Genomic DNA, 16,831 nt, shown 5'->3' with positions numbered 1-16,831 from the left:
CGTGTGCACTGTAGTACCCAGGGAACCTAAACAAAGAAGCTTGTCCCAACGGTTCTGGTAATTACCAACTTACGGTGGATCGGTAGTTACTTTCCGCCTCGAAAGGGCGTGGCCCAAAACCTATTTCGCCGTCAGTGGGAAATGTGTTAACAACCAAATATTGTTCCTGGACCTTCAATTAGTGGATTCTTAAAGAGTTTAGTTCTGGACATAAATTGCATACAAAACCACCATGAGTTACTCTAGTATTAAGTCAATCAACAATATCGGCTGTGCTTTTAGTTTCTGTATTTGTAATCTCGTACCGCAGATTTAGTTTGGCGTTTGCGAAATGTAGAAAACGATAATAATTTCCATTCGATACTAATCATTAGACTAGAAGAAAAAACAATATACAGGCCTGTTTAGGATCGATTCAGACATTGAAAAAAATTCTTAAAATAATTAGATGACGATGCAGTGATTTCTGGATTGACGATGATTATGAACTCACCAGGGAACTTTTCCCTCATCTGAACTACCGTTTGTGAACCATGGCAATAGACAGTTGCAGTATACACACTTCATACTCGTTGTATATAACACTTGACAAGCACATCAAAGCCAACAGGGCGAAATGATTTTGACTTTCACTTTTCATAAATTACACGGGACGTCACGATCGAAAGGTGACGTCACGGTACGGACCGCTGAGCTATTCCAGGACCCTGATGATATATATGTTGAGATATGTGAAGATTAAGTGTTTTCTGATTACAAGGGCAGTGGGCGGAACGTTACGAATCGGGCAATATCGTTGCTATGTCATACGAGTTAACGCGACGAAAATGCGTGCGAAATATGAAGATATAGGAATATTTACGCGCTACTTTCGCAACGCCGATTTGCTGTGTATCCACTTATGATTTAACATAGTGCGTGTGTGTGCGTGCGTGCGGGTGCGTGCGCGTGCGCGTGCTCGTGTGCGTGCGTGTCCGTGTTTGATTGTTTGTGCGCGTGGGTATAATTTGTGTCTAGTTACGCCGCTATTAGCCGTCCTACCACCACCCATTCTTATAAAACACGGCGCCTTATTTTGATTCTAACCCACCGCTGCTCGGACTAAGCGCCAACGCAATATATCCTACCGCTGAGGGGCGCTGCGACATTTCTCATTATTCATCGGCGATCATACTTTAATCGATTGCTGAATTGTCAGAGCACGTGTAGTCCCATCCGTTTTCCGAGTGATGCAATCCAGGTCGCGCCAATGAATACCTAAACAGTGTCTTGCTCAGTTTCCCTTAACTGCAACGCGCGCTATAACGGTAGGCAGAGCGACAGCGCGATGTGACAATCACGAGACGTATACATAAAGCTCAATCACACGTCAGCTTGTTCTACCGCATCGTAATGTAATGTGCTTATTGTGACCATTAGATGACACTCATTAGCCACCACTATGCATACCCACCGGACAATTACCCCCCGAACAATTACCCACCAGGACAATTACCCAGCCGGACGATTACCCACCAGGACAATTACCCACCAGGACGATTACCCACCCGGACAATTACCCCCCGGACAATTACCCACCAGGACAATTACCCACCAGGACGATTACCCACCCGGACAATTACCCCCCGGACAATTACCCACCAGGACAATTACCCACCGGACAATTACCCCCCGAACAATTACCCACGAGGACAATTACCCACCCGGACAATTATTCCCCGGACAATTACCCACCAGGACGATTACCCACCCGGACAATTACCCCCCGGACAATTACCCACCAGGACAATTACCCACCGGACAATTACCCCCCGGACAATTACCCACCAGGACAATTACCCACCAGGACAATTACCCACCTAACCTTCCAATAAAGAAAACATTCCCTCTTCCGTAAATTTCTCCTGTCTCGTGCAATACATAATATGTCTGGAAAAGAGAGAAACGCCTACAGCCCATGTGTTCAGAGAACAGCGGCGCTCGATAATTGGGAGGGGGAGTCGGCCCTACCCCTCCTATAATGACGAAATGTTGTATCACCAAATGATCTTGCTCTTTGCCATGTACGTTATGTTATGTAACGTGTTTGTGCGTGTGTGCGTATATGTGGCTGCGTGTGGGTGTGTGCATGCGTGCGTGCCGTGCGTGCGTGTGTACGTACATCGTACTAGTGTTGCCGCCTATCGGGAGTATGTTCTATTCGCTAACTCGAGTTAAGCGCCTATACGGGCACGAGTTAAGGTAACTCGAGTTAAGCTTAACCTCGATCCGACTGGCGAGGTTAAGCTAACTCGAGTTAAATTTCGTCGTGTAGACGAGGCTTTAATGTACGGAAAGGTAAAAGTGGGTGTCGCGTCGCTGCTGTTTCTTGATTTACGCGAGTTTGCATTGCGCGAATTTGCAATAGCGCGTATCACCTTAATAACAAAAAATTTACTTGAAGAATAACAAGAAGCAACACTACAGAATAACGCGACGCGGCGACTGCCAGGCGCGCGTGCCGAGCACGTAAAATAAATGTATGTTATTCATTATATCAAGCGACCCAGAAATGTTCTAGACATGTACGTGTGCATTGGTGGCTGCGCTCGCTCCACTGCTGATGCGCAGGTGAAGGCCGATACTTGCCGATATGAAACTTCAATATCGGGTATCGAAAATGTCGCAATAATAGGCAAAATATCGGAGTATCAGCGAATGTTGAAGTTGAAATATGAAATCATGAGTTGGTCCGTTAGATGAATCATCCATTATGTACGGTGTGTGTGTGGGGGGGCTAGGGTAATTGTCCCTGGGGTCGGGGTAATTGTCCTGGTGGGTAATTGTCCGGGGGGTAATTGTCCGGTGGGTAATTGTCCTGGTGGGTAATTGTCCGGGGGGTAATTGTCCGGTGGGTAATTGTCCAGTGGGTAGTTGTCCGGATACGATCAGGACCAAATCAGCGGTCTGCGGGAAACCGAGTGAAACCATCGTGGTAATTATAACATCGAGAATTATACAATCTTTAGATATCCAGAAGATAGTAGTCATCGGGAATCTTTAGGTATTCATGCGCCAAAGACGAGTGCCGAAGAAGCTCTGCACGAGAGAACGTACGTATGCTGCAGAAGACGTTTGCCAGCGTGATTCTATAGTCAGGCTGCTGCATGCGCTGCTGCTTCTGCAAAGCATAATCGATCCTTGACTCGAGTACGTGCAAATTCATACGTGCACCTGTGTGAGTGTTTACATAACCTTTTCTCCGGAACACCACCAGTGTACGTGCGACCTACGCAGCGGCGAACCGGAAGTCTATATATATTTTTCTCAGCATGGCGCCTGCGCATAGGATGCCATCGATTAGGTATATATCAATTCTACGTAGAGGGTGGAAGCATAAACACAGGACAGCTAGGTGTCCCCCGTTCTTGTTAGCACAGCGACCCCCACGTGTGACATTTACATCCGCAACCGCTCGCCGATGCAATAACTCGTATAGCTCGCGGTTCCGTGTAAAATATTTCCAATGCACAAACATGGACAGCTGCGTCTACCTCGTTCTTGCGGATCGCTGTTCACATAGCGACGTCACGTAAGAGAGATGCTGCTCTCCGCGTGCGGTGCCACGTTAGGCGTTTAGGAACACGTTGTCACGGCAACACCGCTCTCCTCGTACGGTGTCACGTAGAGCGTCTAGGAACACGTTGTCACGGCAACACCGCTCTCCTCGTGCGGTGCCACGTAGAGCGTCTAGAAACACGTTGTCACGACAACACTGCTCTCCGATGTCGTCGTTCGCCTGCAACGCGTCGGCGTCGCCGCTCAAGGTGGCGAGCTCGGAGACGGTGTCGGCGGTGTTCATCAGCGCCAATCTGCTTCTCGTCGTCGCCATCGTAGTGATGAACCTGCTCGTCATCATAGCGATTCTAATCAGCAGGAAGCTACACACGTCCTTCCACGTCTACATAATGGGCCTGTGCTCGTCCGATATTGTCGTCGGCTCGCTGGCGCTGCCGATGCACATCTTCATTAATTATTTCTGCCCCGTTGACCTGACGATGTACTGCGCCGCGCAAAACATCATGCTGTACGTCGTCGACGTCGGCTTCGTGATGACGTCATACACGATGGTCGCCATCGCCGTCGATCGCTACCGCGTCGTCGTCGTGCCGCTGCGTCATTGCGACGGAAAGCGTTCGGCCGCCGTGCGAATAGGCGCCATCTTCGTGTGCGCGGTGACGTACGCGACCGCGATGCTTGTCACCGACCTGGAGTGGCAGAAGCATCCCGAATACGACGTCTTAATGGACATCTGCAACGTGACGAGGTTCGAGAGCCGCTCCGAGCAGGCGTACGTCTTCTTTCTCATCGACTTCATCTCGTTCTACTGCGTGCCGCTGTGCGTCAGCGCGTGTCTGTACGCGCGCGTCATCTTGCGGCTATGGCGCGACACGCGGGAGATGCACGCCGCACGCGACTCTCAGGTGACGGCGGGCGCGCTGCAGCGCAAGAAGCGAGCGATGAAGATATCCGTCTGCATCGTGATCGTGTTCGCCGTGATGTGGCTGCCGTATCACTCGACGCACATCTACTTCAATATCTACCCGCACGAGCTGACGCAGGACATCTGGTGGCTGCTGCCCGCCTGCAACGTCTGCTACTACAGCAATAGCTGGATGAACAGCGTCATCTACGTCTACTTCAGCGTGACCTTCCGTCGAGAGCTGACGACGCGGTGGCGATCGTTCGTCGCGTGCGAATCCGCGACGCAAGACGTCCGGAGAAACTCCGGCAGCGTCAGCGACGCGCAGACGTCGAGCGTCGCCAGTCAGACCGACGTCGTCAGCATGGTCACCGAAGCGACAAGTCCCCATTATAATCCGCTGTCTCGTCAGTCCAGCGTCGCCAGCAATGGAATCCTGGTGACTCATATGTGAGAAAATCTGTTCGATAGCAGGTGCATGAAGCGCGCCATTCAGAAGGCTGAGGACTTATAATAGGCAATTGAACGCCGACACACCTATGATGCGCTGTTTTATTATATATATTAGGTTCGTTTATATTGCAGTTTATATAAGTATTACGAGTACTCATAATTATCATATCGCCTGGTTAATTAATTGTGATTACGCGGTCAGTTAGTACGTTCATCAGTAAAATACGTAAAAGCGCAGCGAATTTATTTCAGTGTTTATTTATTACGGCGATCATACTCAAACAGTTAATACATATCAAAATGTTATGGTGCGCAAGTACACAAACAAAATTCGAGTCAAGTAAAAAATACTGTCATTATACAGAGTGTATCATAGTAGTAAGACACATGTTGAAATAAGGACTTATAAGACCCTTTCTGAAGACCAAAATAAGACTTTTTTACGCGATTTCTGATAGATCACCGACACTAATAATATTTATATACACAATTGCACAGCAGATTTAATTATTCCGTGTTATATACAACAATTCTTACTCTAAGTCGAGAACAGTAAGTCGAATAATAAGGACTATTAAGTACTTAATATCCTTAACTTCTAATATTTCACCAAAAATAAGTACTAATAAGGGCCCTTATTTTATTTTTGGCAAAATAAGTACTTATAAGACTTTGGAAGACCCGCTACGAACCCTGTATACAGAGTGTATCATAGGTTACAATACATGTACATACGGTATTATCATGCACACGTTTCCATCTTTTGTGCGTTATTATACAATTTACGTTACTCCCTTTCATCACCGCCTTACGCCAGAGACCCGTTACACACGCAAAGGCTTCAATATCAAGACCACTGCGTGTGCATTCGTGCATTTGGAAACAGTGACTATAATGAATATGAATATAATGAAGTAATAGAACGTGTCGACATGCCTGGCCTAAACCGATTCGGGCGTCACATACCGTACAACACACGTTGACATTTACATGTTCCGCTAAGGTTAAGTGTGGGCGCGGCAGAAATAAAATCTGAGCTACATACCGCATTTTGTTATTCTGCGAACGACGTAGTCTCATTATATTATTACTAGCGGGATACCCGGCGTTGCCCGGGGAAATCAGTGGCGTTACTCTTGGTTGAAGAAAAATACCCCAAAAATCTAACTATCTAATTCGGCTGAACAACTTTATATATAATAGATAATGGCTAGATTAATAGGTGTTGGAGTGTTGCGATCAGTCCTCAGTGTGTTTCTTAGTAGTCGCCACTGAAGAACTAGACGAAAAAGCCTTGTTGTCGTAGCTTGCCAACGTGTCGCTATGGACTACGTAATCATCGTCGCTGTCGCCGAGGTACGGTCCTTTGACTTTGTACCTATGAGTAGTGATCAGTGTATGTGATTTATTACTACGTTGTGATATTTTTTTTAATTTACAAGTGTGACAGCTGGTGATGCCTTCCAGGTATAAATATCTCATGGTGTTTTTTTCTCAATAATAACTTATATAGACGATGGTATGGGCGTCAAATAATTATTAACCCTAGCCAGAGTAAGAGATGAAAACGTGAGATGATTATTATAATGGCTCAGTATGGTTACAAACGGGGGATGATCGAACCTGAAAACTATCAATACCAAGTGGACCAGTCGAATGAACAATTATAAAAAATGGAAAAAGTTGGAGCAAAGAAATTACGTTCATAGTAGAAGACTAGATATTATTTTCTAACGTAGATAAAACGTAGATATACCTGTTTTACTAACGGCACATAGCTTGTTGATTTAAATAAGAATTTGAATGTCTTAGATTGGACATCGATTTTAAAGGAAGCTGATTGCGCTAGCAGAAAGACGGTTGATTAAAGACGGCCAAGCCAGGCGACTACACAACTTTTACTTTGTGCATAGGTCATACATATTTGAGTTCTGGCATTTGACGGTTGTATGCAGCTCATGATGTTATAATAATCCGGACTTATGTCATAGAATCCAACGCAAACACGCCATCTTTTCAGCACTAGACTTCCATTGTAACTCTACGGTGCCCAATGAATAGACGACTTGACGTGGAATTATCTGAATGGTTTGCGGCTTTACAAGTATAAATAAGTTATAAATCCTCGGTACTGACAGAACACGGCAGCCGAGGCAGATATAAACGAATAAAATAGGCGGAATTAAGGCTGCCGTTTTTAATAGTTGCCTCCTATTGGGTGTTAAATTGTTTAACGCTATTGGCTGGACGGACTGCGAGTATAACGTTGCATATATATCAAGAGACGATGATACCATTAACATAGTATTATAGGGTCATGATTATAGGAACCGTTGAAACTTGTAGATGAGACTACGAGTTTCCCATTAAGTGGTCAATATTACTTCGCTTTACCCTAATTCTCTCGGTAAATGGAGAAAAATAAACTTACAACAATACAATATAATATTACAATACTACACTACCATAATAGCCCTACTAAAATATATAATACTACGATGATTATTTGCTCGGGTAAACCTACCAGGCGAACGCATAGCATAAAGCCGCAGCGAGTTTAAAGGCGACTAGCACTCCGTGGAAGACATGTCTGAGTCTAGTGTGATCGTAGGCGATACAGGCTCCCGTTTCCCCTTCGCATGTACCCTGCGCCCAGACGACACACGTGGAGTCAATCGCTGCACCGAAGATGACAGGTCCAGGCAGGCTATCTATGAGATCAGGAACAAAATAGAAACTAATCAATAATTGATTACAAAATAATTGATTAATGAACCGACATTGTTATTTTATATTTAGTTATTAATTTATAAATTATCATTAAACATAATATAGGATTAATTAAATTTAATTAATTAGTAAATTTACACGTATTACATAGCACCGACAGCAGCTGATGGACATATACACCGATCACAGATTTATATAGAATTGCATATTTTCGAAATACTATGAGATAGTGATCGAAGCTCAGCATCGTGTAGGCCTACATTGGAATTTGTAACGGCTCGTTAACTCTAATAAAGAGAAGTAGAAATCGTTATCGCCCGCGAACGAAACAGCTAATTAGACGGAGAAACCTAAAAATATCATCGATTTACATAAAAAACAAAATTAAAAAACTAATGTTACGCTTACTGACAAAATACGAGCAGTAATTCACTTGCACTCTGTTCTCTCGAAATTTGTTTAGTTACGGATTTAATATGCCGCGTAGCAAGGGACACACAGCTTTCAATTAAAATTCTGGAATGTCGCATGTAAGCGTGCACGCGCGCGCGCGCGTGTGTGTGTGTGTGTGCGTGCGTGCGTGCGTGCGTGCGTGTGTGTGTGCGTGCGTCCGTGCGCGCGTGTGTGTGTGTGTGTGTGTGTGTGTGTGTGTGTGTGTGTGTGTGTGTGTGTGTGTGTGTGCGTGCGTCATGCGTGCGTGTGTGTGTGCGATATAGTTGTGTAATGCGTTACAGTGCGTGCTTTGTAGTTATAGTACGTATATATATTTATAGTTATTCCTATTACATATCGCTCGTCTTCTAGCCGATCGCTTACTGAGCATGGTGAGTGTGAGCGAGCCGATGGCCATGGCCAGCGGTTTCTGCGATACTTCCACGCATCGTATACGTCCGATTATGGTTGTAAGGAATCCTGGCGCAGCCAGCAGGATGGCCAGGTAGATGACGACTAGATAGGCGTAGACGGCTGGGCAGTCCTGTTCACATATGCCACGCTGCACACTCCGCGCGACCGTGTTCGTACAGTTACAGTTCGCGAACACCTGAAATGCGACAGGTCCGTTGTTAGTGTATATACAGAGGAGCGCTCAAGTTTCGAATGTCATTGGTTTAAGAAAATTTGCGCTGGTTTTACGTGAGTCGCTGGTCACAGTGAGCGCACAAAGAGGCGCCTCTGCCTACGCATGCGTGCTGACTCGCGCGAAAACGCACACAAACATGCCCATGCACTCATGCACACGCATACACACGCACGCGCGCACGAACGCACGCACTGATTCATTAAAATTATGTGTACACATAATAGACACATGAATGCATCAAGGCAGTGGTAATTATCTAGGCCAAGCGTTATGACGTTACATCTGTGCATACATGAATGCAATCGTTATTACTATCATACCAGGAATAGGGTACTCGAGATTGAATGTGCGCAAATATTGCATTTAGACGTCTCGGGGAACCGACAATTAGATGGCTTTGTAACTTCGATACATATGTGGGACGGAAAACCACATGAAAAGGGGCGATTCAGTGTAGTTTTCCATGACGATCAATAAACACTGCTACTGAAAGACTGCCATGTTTGCACAGAAAATGGTGATGAAAAATGTGTCACCCGTGTATAAGGGTCACTGAGATCAAATAGGAATACAACATATACGGATATATTATATACATTCTCTATCTATATCTATCTATCTAGATATATATGCACACGTGTATGTATACATATATATATATATATATGAGTGTGTGTGTGTGTGTCTACGTGCGTGTGTGCGTGCGTGCGTGTGCGTAGACCTGCGTGTGTATGCCAGTGCATGTGCGTGTGCTGTGCGTATAATTAATTTTTATGGGCTACACTGCACGATTGATCTAATAGTAAACGCTGGTTTCACCTTTTTAGCGACTACGATTAATACGTAAATACTTTGAAGGACTTTGAAAGACGTGACTATGTTCCAAATTTACCCATTTCGTGCGCAATCTCTTTATATACCGTTACTAAGTAGCATTTATGTGATTTCACTGCTATGTGAGTATTTACCTGTGTTCCGTTTTGCTCGTCAGCTAGCGTGCAACCTGCATGGCAGGGCGAGAAATAGACGAGCTGCGTTATATCCGAGCAGACAGGGCTGAATGGGCTGTGTTCGCACGAGCAACCATCGCTACAGGTCGTGTTGAACTCCAAACTACGATATGTCGGCGAGAAAAATAAAGCGCAAATGAAAGCCGCGTGGCACAGTATGAGTTACTATACGTTCAATATCACGTACGCGCGTAATAGTTCTGCTTACAATAAATTTGTTTTACGAATGAGGTATTCAACAAGAAAAACTACTGTGTATTCCGTATATACTTTGGTAGTACGCTGTCTAGTTCGTTGTGCGCACCATACAAACGTCGCCACCGTACGTACAAGCACGCATGCAGTACTATTACGACAGCGCTGCTTATATAATACGTTTTTGTAAAGCTTCGCCAAAACCTAGAACCCGTACCAATACATAGGGGAACCGCTTACTTCTTAGCTGGTATTCTTGAAGATAATTAGCTGTTAATAATTATCAACTAACACTATCGTGTAATTGCATTTTTCAATAATATGTATCTACGAAATTGCTCCAATCTATCGCATCTTGCATGGGCCGCGTTGTCTGAAACATTTTAGCCGTAATATTAGTTTTGTTCGTGAAATTTAACAAATTTTCCATTAGTTATCATAATAAATAATCATTGTCGTATAGCCGCGACGTTTCTGTCAACGGCGTCCTGTACATAACCCCACACATAATAATAGTACGTATATGGCCTAAACATAACGTGACTTATTATTTCTGAAATAGGTCCGTGTCATCTCTGCTATAACGTATGTTCCCAGTGCCCAAATAGCATGTGCGAGTATTACTATTGAGGTATTAAGGCAACTTACGGCTGTGTGTCTGTCTCGCTGGCCCATGGAATCGCGCAACCGACCACCAGCATACAGATGCACCCAAAGATGGCGGTAATCAGGCTGAATGCCAGGGTGATGACTACAATGCCCCTAAGCTGAACCTTGAAGCGTCTAATCATGTAGCCAGCAACTAGCGTCGAAGCTGCTGCCACTAGAACCACGAACCCTGCGAGACAGAACATGCATACATTTAGTTAATGTAAAGAAACAACAACAAATGTCTTGCTACGGTGTCTTGTTTTTTTGTGTTTTCCTCCTCCTGCTCATCTTCCTCCTCCTCCTCCTCCTCCTCCTCCTCCTCTCCATTTTTCTTCTTTTTCTTGTTAATATTATCAAAGGTCGCATACTTATAATAATAATAATAATAATAATATTAATACCATTACCATTACCATTACCATTACAGTTACTGTTAATATTATTATTACTATTACAATTACTAATACTATTACTATTACTATTACTATTACTATTACTATTACTATTACTATTACTATTACTATTACTATTACTATTACTATTACTATTCAGGGCCGTAGCTAGCGGAGGGAGGGGGCAAGGAAGCCGTTTGCCCCTAGAAAAATTAGATACAATACATGGTCATTGGCGTTCACCAACCCAAAACACCACACACGTGGCTTTACCCCCCCCCAAACAAAATGGGTTAACTACGGTCCTGCTATTACTAATACTATGTGCGCGTCTATCGCTTGCCTGTTGCAATACTGGACGTGGAGGCCGTCTGACCGAACTGTCGCTCCAGGTACTTCGGAAGGAACGAGAGAAAGGAAAAGCTGTACATGTCTAGCGCGCCACCTAACGCGAAGCACACTAGAACTGGGTTCTTCAGCAACCTCCATACCTCTCTAAACATCTCTAGAGAAAATATAGATAGAAATAGCTGTGAATAATTTATTTGGAATGACTCGGCACAAAATCTTTAGCAACAACGCTACGGACAAAAACACGTATTTTTAACAGGTAGCTTTGTCTGAATGCCCTAAATTATTACTTATTGCCAAATATTAGCGATACATTCACTGTAGCGCTAGGGGGTTCAAACAACTGATTTAATAATTAACTTTATTATTATCTATATCATTGATTTACTCTCAGTTATGATAATTCCTCCCACCCGTTATGAAAGATGTGGACATGAGAACATTTTATGTGACACTTAAATTTCTTTACTGTACTCGCCTTTAGGTTTTGCCTTCATTTTTTCGAACAGCTGTTCTGCTGCTTCGACAGCTTGCGCTTCCTCTGTCTTCGCAGCTTTGTCACTGTTTCTACCGTCGGCTGCTTCATCGCCCCGCGCCTGATTACTAGCGCCCCCTGGCAGCCGTTTAGGGAAACACGCCATAGGAAAGCTGACCAGGACGAGAACCACGGAAACGATGACCAACCCAAGCCACCATGCGCCCATGAAGGCCGGATCGTCGGGTGATAGCGTCGTATCTAAATAGATATATAGATCGGTATTCGAACCTCACACTGCTTGCTACTATACTAACTACCTTACTATGGCTTCGTCACAAGACTAACAGAATCAAACGTGTGCTTTATACGTCGAAAACTATTAGAAATAAAGCATCGGATTTCGTTCGTGAATAACAGCATAGGAAAGCTATCGCGGCATGCTGATACTATATGCTTTATTATTTCACAAACCTTTGAGATCATCTGGAAGTAAGACGGTGAGCGCGGCCAGTAGAAATCCAACCATCATACCGACCAGAGGAACAGCTTGCGTTATGCCTAAATTACAAAAACGGCGGGAAACCGTTATAGTGTCATGTTTATCAATATTATCGCGCAGATAGTATTACGGTTGCCATTCTTAATACTGAATCCCCCTTCCCCCCAAGGCACTCACCGGGCCTTCTCTTTCTTTTTCACTTTCGCTCTACTCATTTGCTTACTTTCTCTTTCTCATTCCACTCAACTTGCTTTTTGCTATCGTTAGGTGTCCGTCCGTCGATCCACCTCTCCGTTCGCCTACCTACACACCCAATACTTTGACCTAACCATCCATCCGTCTGTCCCACCTTCCGTCTGTTCCTCCGTCCGTTCGCCCGTCCGTCCGTCCGTCCGTCCGTCCATCAATCCATCCATTCATGCATCCATTCATGCATCCATCCATCTATCCATCCTTCGTCCATCCACCCCTCCATGAGTATCATAATCGACAGATCTGTCTATCACCTTACTAAATCCTACATATCTAAATCCGACGACCGTCGTATTCCCGACATTGTATAGCATCATAATCTGGTAGATGAAATATGCACCCATGTAATATGACACTGTCGCCTTATGCTGGACGTTGTCGTCGATGTAGACCACACCGAGGCTGTACAGCGGCGATAAGCCGGTACCGATGAGCAGTCCGCCTAGAAACATCAGTATGAAGGCCACTCTACTCTCGCTGCTGACGAAAGCTCCGTTGCTAACGCAGACAGGTTGTTCCGTCCTACAAAATAAATGATCAGAACTATAACATTCACTTTACTACACTATACCTTTAACATATACCAATACTGCAAAATAATATATATATATATATATATATATATATATATATATATATCATTGTGTGTGTGTTGTTTGATGTGTGTGCGCTACCGTTGCGTGCGTGTGTGGTGTGTGTGTGTGTTGCGCGCGTGCGTGCGCGTGCGTGCAAGCTGCGTACGTGGCGTGGCGTGCGCTGCGTGCGCGTTGCTGGTGCGTGCGTGGCTGTGCGTGGTGTGTGCGTTGGCGTGTGGGTGTGTGTGCGTTGTGTTGGGCGGCGGCGCGGAAGGAGTCCTCAACGTGGTGTGTGCGTGGCGTGCGTGCGGTGTGTGCGCGTGCGTGCGCTGTGCGTGCGCGTGCGTTTGCGCGTGCGTTGCGCTGGCGTTTTCGTGTCGTGGTGTGCGTGTGTTGCGTGTGTGCTGCGTGCGTGCGGTGTGTGTTGCGTGTGTGAGTGTGTGTGCGCTGCGTGCGTGCGTATTGTGGCGCGGTGCGTGGCTGCGTGCGTGTGGGCGCTGCGCGGGATGCGTGTGTCGTGTGTGTGTGCGCTGTTTGCGCCCCTCCCCCCCCCCCCCTCCCTTGTGTGTGCGTGGTGCGTGCTTGTGTGCGCGTTGCGTGTCGGGGGGGTATCGTGTGTGTATGGCTTGTGTGTGCTGTTGGTGCGTCGTGTGCGTGTGTGCGTGCCGTGCGCGCGTGCGTGCGTGTCGTGCAGGCTGTTGGGTTGGGGCCCCCGGTTGGGTACGGGCCGGGGCCGGGCGCGCGGGAACCGCGGGCCGGGGGGCGCGCGGCGGGCCCCAGGCCAGCCGGCTGGCGCGCGTGTTGTTGGTCCGAGGGGGGCCGTCGACGGGGCGGCGCGGGGGCCGGGAGTGCTGCCGTGCCGCTGGCGCGTGGTGGCGAGCCTGCTACGTGCGCTGCGCCGTGCCGTGCTGGTGCGTGCTGCCGTGCGCGTGGCGTGCGTGCGTGCGCGTGCCTGATGCTCGTGCGCTGTGTGTGTCCGTGCGTCGTGTGCGTGGTGTGTGCGTGCGTGCGTGCGTGCGTGTGTTGCGGCGTGCTGTGCGCGCTGCGTGCGCGTGCGTGCGTGCGCGTGCGGTGCGTTGCGTGCTGTTGCGTGCTGCTGTCGCGTGCGTGCGTGCTCGGTGTGCGTGTTGTGTGCGTGCGTGCGCTCGTGTGGCGTGCCGTGCGCCGTGGCGGTGCGTGTGTGCGTGCGCGATGCGTCGCTGTGTTTGTTTGTGCGTGGCACGTGTGGTGTGCGGTGAAGTGTCGTGCTTGTGTGGCGTGCCGTGCGTGTGTGGTGTGTATTGTGTGTGGTGCTGTGTGTGTGCGTGTGCGTGCGTGCGTGCGTGCGTGCGTGCGTGCGTGCGTGTGTGTGTGTGTGTGTGTGTGTGTGTGTGCGTGCGCGTGCGAGTGTGTAAAGTCGTAGGCAAGCCATCAATACGAAATCGATCATTTGGTCCCGCAAGCCATCGGGTATTTTCTAACAGGGACTTTATAGATCGTTTAGAAGTGACAAACATATTCGTACGGGAACAATGAAACCCGGGTGAGATTTGGAAATTCAGACAAATTCGTCCGATGAATGAAAATTATGTGTTATGATATGTGATTTTGTGTTAACATATATCGCGATGTATTCGTACCTATTGTCGAGTGGAGAAGTGCAGACGACCACCTCTGCGCTGGCTGTCGGGCCACCACCTCCGTAGATGTAGTGTGGCACAGACGCCAAAAATATGCCCAGGGTAGAGAGCTGCCATGAACACATCGTCGGTTAAATGCAACCGGTACATATAGATGTAATACATATGTCTATTTCTAACTCTATGTCACTGCACGCTTAGCGATTGTTTCCATTGACAATCGCCATCTCGTAAATTAGAGTCCATTTGACTTGAGTAATCTATAGTGGGGCAGATATGTGAAAAAATATATAGGACATATCTGCCCCACTATTAGAACAGATTTAACAATGTGCTTTTGAATATAAACGTGTTGAGACTGTGAACGTATAGAGGAAGGATATAGTTATAATAACCTGAACTATGTATGTAATAAAAGCTGGCTTGCGCTTGTTGCTTCCTATGTGACACAGAATCATCACGAAGAAGGCGCTGCCGATGTCGTTTGCTGCTAAGATTGCGCCCATGTACTTGCTGGGAAACTGGAATCGTCTCTCGATGGTCGTTAGTACACCTGCAAATGCAATTATGCAGCTCTAATATCATATTTCATTATTTCATTATGTCCCTATATATTTCACATACGCATTCCTGCTTACGCGTTTCCTGTTTCATCACACAATGCAATTCCATTGGCGTACATGCCCCGTCATGCGCCTCTTGCTAATCCTGCTCCTCTTTTTCTCTCTCTCGCTCTCTCTCTCTCTCTCTCTCTCTCTCTCTCTCTCTCTCTCTCTTCTCTCTCTCTCTCTCTCTCTCTCTCTCTCTCTTTCAGCGTCACCTTACCCTCACCTCATATCTAATCAAATATATACGATAATATATATATATATATATATATATATACGCTAATATATCTATGTGTCGGTGTAATATTTATATATTATATATATTTAACATATAAAATTTTATCATCTAGGTTTTACCTATTTGGTACGTGCTGTAAATGCTGAGAAGCACCAATACGACCGTGAAGTTCCCCACGAACAGTTTGACGTTGGCACATGGTTGCCAGCGAGGCGAGTGGCAGCCACTCAGACAGCAAGCCTCATCGTCTTCGGCGGACCGGTCGCTCTTCTTCTCGGCCATAGTTCCGAACGTGGCCGGCTGCCGCGCGACGATCGCCGCGCCCGCGGTGTCCTTGGTCGAGTTATTTGGCATCTTTATTCGTTCACTTTAAAAAAATATTAAAAATGTTAAAACTATAAAAATTTTAAAATGCGTAAAATGCAATTATTCGAGGTGTACTTGTTTGCAAGTGCAAGTTGCAAAGCGACGGTGGAGTACAGTGCTGACAAATTTGCTGCCGATACTATAGGCTTTAATTACTTAGGATTTCATAATACAGGGACTACTCCGACTAGCTCAATCCAAGAAAAGTTGTTGGTTTTAGTTCTCCCAAACAATATCAGGTTTCGCCACCTTTTACCAACTTGTCATGTTTACCAAGCAGCTAGGTGAGCATAAGGCAAGCGTGAAATGAGGCCACACAAAAACAGCCGTTTTTTTCGAATAATAGGAAAATATTCAAAACGTGTTTCACAGAAGGCCTCAATTTCCTGACCCCGATCTTCTCTGCGATGCGCCTTGACGAACAATCGCAGTTTGTGTCAAGTAACTTCCCTATGACCAAGCGAATCTCAACGATTCTCACTGGATATATATATATGCCACCTGACTTTGCGCCAATACTGAAGCCCCTTGGAGCTCATTAGGTCTATGTCCCCCAGGGTAAGTTCCGGCAGTACCCCGGGGGACATAGACCCTCTCAGCCCTATTGGAAGAACATTTGTTTCTACCAGAATATCATTGTTTAATATATGGATTTGCAAAAATAGACAAGGGAAGATCTTCTCTTGTCTACCTTTGAGAATGTTAATTAGCACGTTATATACCTGTTCGACATACAAGAGATCATATGTTGGGCAAAGAAAAATCTGCTCTGCCTATATTCGGCACCACACACACACACACGCACACACACACACATATATATATATATACTAGCTGCCGGGTACCCGCTGCGCGTAGGTAAATCGTGCTA

At 46.1% G+C, this 16,831-nt stretch overlaps 2 protein-coding genes across 3 annotated transcripts in view; one reads left to right on the top strand and one right to left on the bottom strand.

Moving 5' to 3' along the window:
* Positions 1 to 3,764: 3,764 nt before the first annotated feature.
* On the top strand, positions 3,765 to 4,916 carry LOC106809713 (adenosine receptor A2b-like). Its single transcript, XM_014812888.1, has one exon. It carries the CDS (start codon positions 3,765 to 3,767, stop codon positions 4,914 to 4,916), a length of 1,152 nt encoding a protein of 383 aa, XP_014668374.1.
* A 621-nt stretch (positions 4,917 to 5,537) lies between these two features.
* LOC106809721 (solute carrier organic anion transporter family member 2A1-like) overlaps positions 5,538 to 16,831 on the bottom strand; it is a 31,054-nt gene continuing 19,760 nt past the window's right edge. Inside the window, exons 2-14 of one of the 2 annotated variants that reach the window (XM_014812907.1) lie at positions 15,714 to 15,961; positions 15,144 to 15,301; positions 14,749 to 14,858; positions 12,895 to 13,076; positions 12,275 to 12,361; positions 11,804 to 12,061; positions 11,318 to 11,479; positions 10,580 to 10,769; positions 9,769 to 9,839; positions 9,695 to 9,717; positions 8,462 to 8,687; positions 7,440 to 7,626; positions 5,538 to 6,293 (exon numbers count right to left, since the gene is read on the bottom strand). In XM_014812907.1, coding sequence (XP_014668393.1) covers positions 6,155 to 6,293; positions 7,440 to 7,626; positions 8,462 to 8,687; positions 9,695 to 9,717; positions 9,769 to 9,839; positions 10,580 to 10,769; positions 11,318 to 11,479; positions 11,804 to 12,061; positions 12,275 to 12,361; positions 12,895 to 13,076; positions 14,749 to 14,858; positions 15,144 to 15,301; positions 15,714 to 15,948 — 2,028 coding nt within the window. In that variant the 5' untranslated portion in view covers positions 15,949 to 15,961 and the 3' untranslated portion in view covers positions 5,538 to 6,154. Of the gene's footprint in view, positions 6,294 to 7,439; positions 7,627 to 8,461; positions 8,688 to 9,694; positions 9,840 to 10,579; positions 10,770 to 11,317; positions 11,480 to 11,803; positions 12,062 to 12,274; positions 12,362 to 12,894; positions 13,077 to 14,748; positions 14,859 to 15,143; positions 15,302 to 15,713; positions 15,962 to 16,831 lie in introns of both variants that reach the window. The other variant, XM_014812906.1, reaches the window with a different exon arrangement.

Source organism: Priapulus caudatus, unplaced genomic scaffold, assembly GCF_000485595.1.
Source record: "Priapulus caudatus unplaced genomic scaffold, Priapulus_caudatus-5.0.1 Scaffold379, whole genome shotgun sequence".
Taxonomy (NCBI): Eukaryota; Metazoa; Priapulida; class Priapulimorpha; order Priapulimorphida; family Priapulidae; genus Priapulus; species Priapulus caudatus.
The sequence above is the reverse complement of the archived record's forward strand: the minus strand, read 5'-3'. Positions and strand labels throughout refer to the sequence as shown.